The 6,000-nt window shown below is 42.0% G+C and overlaps 1 protein-coding gene and 1 long non-coding RNA gene across 9 annotated transcripts in view; one reads left to right on the forward strand and one right to left on the reverse strand.

Moving 5' to 3' along the window:
* The window catches only part of SPC25 (SPC25 component of NDC80 kinetochore complex), a 97,672-nt gene extending 93,843 nt beyond the window's left edge, over positions 1-3,829 (reverse strand). For all 8 annotated transcript variants that reach the window (XM_054549449.2, XM_054549447.2, XM_054549450.2 and 5 more), the window contains exons 1-3: positions 3,658-3,829; positions 2,727-2,873; positions 2,566-2,631 (exon numbers count right to left, since the gene is read on the reverse strand). In XM_054549449.2, coding sequence (XP_054405424.1) covers positions 2,566-2,631; positions 2,727-2,859 — 199 coding nt within the window. In that variant the 5' untranslated portion in view covers positions 2,860-2,873; positions 3,658-3,829. The remainder of the gene's footprint in view (positions 1-2,565; positions 2,632-2,726; positions 2,874-3,657) is intronic.
* Positions 3,830-3,879: 50 nt separating this feature from the next.
* LOC129058019 (uncharacterized) lies at positions 3,880-4,505 on the forward strand. Its single transcript, XR_008522830.2, has 2 exons — positions 3,880-4,021; positions 4,254-4,505. It is a non-coding gene; the product is annotated as an uncharacterized LOC129058019 (long non-coding RNA).
* The last annotated feature ends 1,495 nt before the right edge of the window (positions 4,506-6,000 follow it).

Below are 6,000 nucleotides of genomic sequence, written 5' to 3' on the forward strand. Positions count from 1 at the left end.
CTCCCAAAGTGCTGGAATTACTTTGGCTTGAGCCATTGAGCCTGGAACAATATATTTTAATTGTGGTTTCCCCATCTATATCCCCCACAATATTGTGAGTAGATTATACTTTATGCACTGTTGTCTCCTTAGTGGTGGGCAATAGCAGTCATATGTTCATTGAATTAATTAAACTTGGGTAAATTGTATTTCTGTTCAAGTATAAACCGATTTTTTTTTTTTTTCGAGACGGAGTCTTGCTCTGTTGCCCAGGCTGCAGTGCAGTGGTGCGATCTGGGATCACTGCAACCTCTGCCTCCCGGGTTCATGTCATTCTCCTGCCTCAGCCTCCCAAGTAGCTGGGACTATAAGCACCGACCACCACGCCCGGCTAATTTTTTGTATTTTTAGTAGAGACGGGGTTTCACCATGTTAGCCAGGATGGTCTCGATCTCCTGACCTCGTGATCCGCCCGCCTCAGCCTCCCAAAGTGCTGGGATTACAGGCATGAGCCACCGTGCCCGGCCAAGTATAAACCGATTTTTAAAAGAAAAATATTGATAATGCTTTTAGACTTTAGACTATATAGAGCATAACTTCACACTATAGATAATCTTTAAGAGCACAGTTTGAGACTCACAGCAGTAAAACTGACAGTTCCAAACTTAATTTTCTAATGCCTAGGGATCCTACAAAGAGGTTTTAAAGAACCCAAACTAATTATCACTCTTTCACACACACATGCAAACAGAAGTGGTTTTCCTTTTTGCTTATGGTTACAGGCGGAATGAGAGAAGCAGTGAAGGGCATGGAAGCTTCAGGGCAGATTAAAAAGTAAACATGGGTAGGCCGGTTGCGGTGACTGATGCCTGTAATCCCAGCACTTTGGGAGGCCAAGGTGGGCAGATCACCTGAGGTCAGGAGATTGAGACCATCCTGGCTAACATGGTGAAACCCCGTCTCTACTAAAAATACAAAAAATTAGTGGCGCGTGGTGGTGTGCGCCTGTAGTCTCAGCTGCTTGGGAGGCTGAGGCAGGAGAATCACTTGAACCCAGAAGGCAAAGGTTGCAGTGAGCCGAGATCATGCCACCGCACTCCAGCCTGGGCAACAGAGCGAGACTCCATCTCAAAAAAAAAAAAAGAAAAGAAAGAAAGAAAGTAAACATGGGTAAAAGTCTAGCAAATAACCTACTGGGGTAACAAAGTCAGATGCCTTCATGGGCCACACAATGAGTAAAGTGGGTAAGTCAAGGCTACCCATTTTGCAAATGAAAGAACATATGCCCCATGTAAGGACATTCTAGTCTAATATTGTTTAAAACATGGTGCCTTTAAACCAAGTATCTCTAGTGGAATTTGAACTGTGGACACATGTTTGTGTCCTGTGTGTAAGAATTCAGTAAAAGCTACTGATTCACTCTGGACAACCTGGAGAGTGGTAGAAATAAGATGGCAAGAAGAGTAGTAAAAATATGGAGAAAAACACTGTCAGAGTACTAACAGAGCTGAGAGAACTCTAGCTTTTCAATCCCCAGGCTGTGATTTCCAACGCGAAAACAAACTCATCTTTTAAAAAATACTGGCATTTATACCTTGGCACTGACAAATCTCACAAGTATAGTGCTGAGTGAAAAAATGGACAGAAGACATACAAGAGAATGCCATTTATATAACACTCAAAAACACAATACTAGAGGCCAGGCACGGAGGCTCACACCCGAAATCCTAGCACTTTGGGAGGCCAAAGTGGGCGGACCACTTGAGCCCAGGAGTTTAAGACCAGCCTGCACAATATGGTGAAACCCCATCTCTATGAAAAATACAAAATTAGCCAGGTGTGGTGGCGTGCACCAGTGGTCCCAGCTACGTAGGGGGCTGAAGTGGGAGTATCACTTGAGCCAAGGAGGTCAAGGCTGAAGTGAGCCTAGATCATGCCACTGCACCCCAGCCTGGCTGACAAAGTGAGACCCTGTCTCAAAAAACAAAACAAAAAACTCCCACGATAGTAAACAATATATGGATAGGTTAGATGTGGAAGGTGGGAGAAGGTGTAACATAGGATGTTCTTTCTTAAGCTGTAGAGTATGTCAATGTTTATTCCTATATATAAGCACATGTATATGTGTTAATGTGTATGTATTTGTGTGTGTGTGTCTATGCATATATGTATATGTATATATTTTTCAACTTTTAATTTTTTTTTAAAATTTTTTATAGAGACAGGGTTTCACCATGTTGCTTGGGCTGGTCTTGAACTCCTGGGCTCCAGGGATCCACCCAACTCGGACTCCCAAAGTGTTGGGATTACAGGCATGAGCCACCATATGTATGTGTGTGTGTATACACACATATATGTATATGTATGTGTATATGTATGTGTGTATATGTATGTATATGTATGTGTGTATATATGTATACATATATGTGACGCGTGGTGGTGTGTATATGTATGTATATATATACACACATACACAAACATATACACACTTGTGTACACAAAATACATTGTCTTACTTTTATGAGAGATTTCATGATGAAGATGTTTTATCTAAAAAAACCCCATGATTTATACTTTTTCACATACGATTTTGATATTCCAGAAACATCTCAACCATTCGTTCTTCTTCCTTTAATTTCACAGACAGCTTTTCTGAAAGAGAAATCGAACTTTCAATTCAGCTGCAATAACACTAAAAAATAAACTAGAACAGCAAAAACAGCATGTTACAAGTTAACATTAGGTACCTGCAAATGCTTTGATGGAATCCTTGTAGGTATCTCTTAGTCCTGCCATCTGACAGGAGGTGTCCGTACTTTTGAATTTATTCCAAAATTCATTTATGCTTTTATCGAATAGTGCCAGTTCGTCCTCTACCATTATGTAGGACAATGCTAAAAACAGAATACATATTGCATTTTTTAAGAGTTATTGAAATCAAATCGCCCACATATTCCAATCTGGTATACAGTATTTTGGCAATTTGTCCTTTGCTAGAAAATAGCAACTTACCTTTAATTCCAGGTATTCAAGGGTAGATCAAGCCACCTGGGCTTAACTGTTGTTAAGGTGCAGCAAGAATTCAGGACACCTTTATCTTCTAGCAGCTTGTTAGTAGGTAAGTGTAACTGCACAGGGCACTCACACGCACTGACCCTAGGTCCATTTTCTCACAAGTAAAACTGGTGACTTCTAAAACCCCTTTTCCAACTCTACCCCTTTCTGATCAGAGATCATCAGGATAGCCAGGTGGCCGGCACCCTCCCATAAAATAAGACTCCACACATCTACCCTGTCTCTCTCCTCCACCTCAGAACAGTAAAAGTTAACAGTAAAATAGGGACTAAGGTGGTAGTTTAGTAGGTTCCGTCGAGGATGTATACAAGTCACCTCGGGCCTCAGTATCCTCTGTAAAAGGAGGTCCTGGGAGAATCCTGGACCCACCAGTACTCTGCGACGCTAAAACCTTCCCAAGAGGACCAAAGATACCTCCTGCAGTGAAACCCAGAACGCTTTGGGTTCGCAGCTGCCCACCCCACCAGGCTGTGAGGCCCAAACAGCAATAAGATGCGCATTTCATAAACGCCGCCGCAAATACACACATTCCGCCCTCAAACTCACTCTCCCTTATCGCGACAGGGGGGCCAAGGAGCCCAGCTCGGCGCCCAACTCCCTCACCTTCGCAGGCAGGCCTGAGTTCCGCCGCCTTCCCCACACCAGATCCGCGCCCACTCTAGCCAACAACCGGGCTCTCGGCTCAGCTCCCGCAGCCCCGCCAACTTTCCGATTTCAAACCTAGTGCACTTCCCGCCACCCGCCTCCACGCGCAGGCTCGCCTTCTGATTGGCCGATAGCACAGGCTCTCCTTGACAGGATTGGTTGAACTCACCCTTGGATTCTCGCGGGGAAAATGGGGGAACAGGGCATTCTGGGATTCGTAGTTCTTTCCGAACAACAGCCAGCGTCTCCGCCGTGACCGGAAAGTATTAATAGCACCCGAAGAGCTCGCCCACGACAAGTCATTCATCGGCTTCAAATAAAGGTTTCTGAACAAATATATATATTGACCTTTAATCGTATCTTTTGCAAGAAATACATCCTCTTCTTTGTATTCACCTTGTAAAGTTGACTTCAATTGTGAGTGGGCAGAAACATTCAGATGGTCCTCAGAATAGGTTTTTACTGCTTACAAAAATATTCCTTCTTTTCTACTCCCCCAGCTTCTCTAACAATGTTTTTGAGGCCTAATAGAACACTATGTTACTATATTGCAGAAGTGGAAGAAACTAGAGCACTACCACAATCACCTGCTATGTTCCTTGAGGACAGGAATGAGGCACAAGATATTCAACTAGGATTTGCCAGAGTAGACAAGCTGCAGAGAATCAGCGTCGTCCAGAAACTGAAAGGTGACATCGATTCGGTATTTGAATCCTTCTTGGTAAAGCTGAGGAAGAAAGAAAACTTGGGAAAGAATGTAGAGAATATGCTTTCTGAAGAATGGAAAATAAAGTTGGCTAAAATAATGAAGTCAAAGTTATTATTTAAATCTTAGACTATGATATGTTTGTGAAAATAAAGCCTCTTATTATACACCAAAAGGTCTTTACTATACTAGTTTCTTTTCATTTTCATCAACAATACAAACACCAACAAGAAATAAATATGTAAAAAACATTCTCAGAGGACCAGATATTAGCCATTCTTTATCCAAGAACTAAATTAAGACCTATGAAATCAGGACAAGTTATTATGAATATTTAACACTTCACAATATGCCCAAAAGTCACCTTGCAGCCTAGAGACTGCTATTAATACAGTTAGACACAGAGTTTACTATGATAAATCTCCTTTCATTTCCAAATATTTTCCCAAGAACTTCTGATTTTATTTATCTGATACTATTTACCTTAAAGCAAAATTTTATGAGTTGAGTATCTCAGAACTTCAGCTGATTGAGTGCTGGTACTCAGTTTTAGGGTTTTCACAGTACCAAATTAGTGAAGACAGTATTTAAGAAGATTCATGGAAGAGGGCTGACTTGGTACCATGTTGATGAATTCCTCACTGGGTTTTTACACTGGTCTTTATCAGACTGTTCAGTGAAGATTCTTGCTCTCTTTGGGTCTTCAGCTGAGGGGAGTGATTGCCCTACCAATGTGCTGTTTTTAGGGCAGCCTCAGGGTGTCTATTGTTTTTGATTCTTTGAGTGCTCCTCCCCAACCAGGATGTGAGGAAGAAGTTTCTTTGTCATTTGTCAAAATTTTTATTTCTGAAAGACTGGCTGAATAATTTCTCTCTAATCCCCAAGGATAGCTAGAGACAACCAGCTCTTCTTTCTGCTCAGTACACAGAATAGGGCCTCCAGCTTTCTCAGCATTAAAAAGGGGAAAACAGACCCCCTGACCCATCATTATTCACACAACTCCACCATCACCACCACCACCATACTTACGTACCTTTCATTTCAACCCAACCAGGGTTTACTGAGTTTCTATTTTGTGCCAGGTACTGAGCTGAGCACTACCTTCTCTGGGATATATGGTCTGTGACCCAGGGTTGGGTTTCTGCAGGGTGGGGAATAGAAAGATGCCACATATTCCCAGGCTGGAGGTGTTTCTGGATGGTGATTATAGTCTTGCTCAGACTGAATGCTCCATTGCTCCTCCCCTGAAAACTTAATTCTTTCTCCAATGGGTGAAGGACAGTGGGGTATAAGGATAAAAGATCATTGTCCTCCATTGCACATACACTTGCTGGGTAGATACTTTGCATCTTGCGGGGCAGAGCTAAGGATAGAAATGATCATGAATAACATGGTTTAGACTATAAGTTCCCCACCTGTAAGTATAAGGTTATCTTTACGACATTCACATTTATGCTGACATTCACATTTATACTTTCAACATCCATTCACTGAGAAAATTAGAAATGATAAAAGTTACTATGAATTCAAAAGAGGAGTCTCTTCTTGCAGATTCCAGGTTGAGGACCTACAATATTGAAAATGAAAAGATTCTT

This window comes from Pongo abelii, chromosome 11, assembly GCF_028885655.2.
Source record: "Pongo abelii isolate AG06213 chromosome 11, NHGRI_mPonAbe1-v2.0_pri, whole genome shotgun sequence".
NCBI classification, from domain to species: Eukaryota; Metazoa; Chordata; class Mammalia; order Primates; family Hominidae; genus Pongo; species Pongo abelii.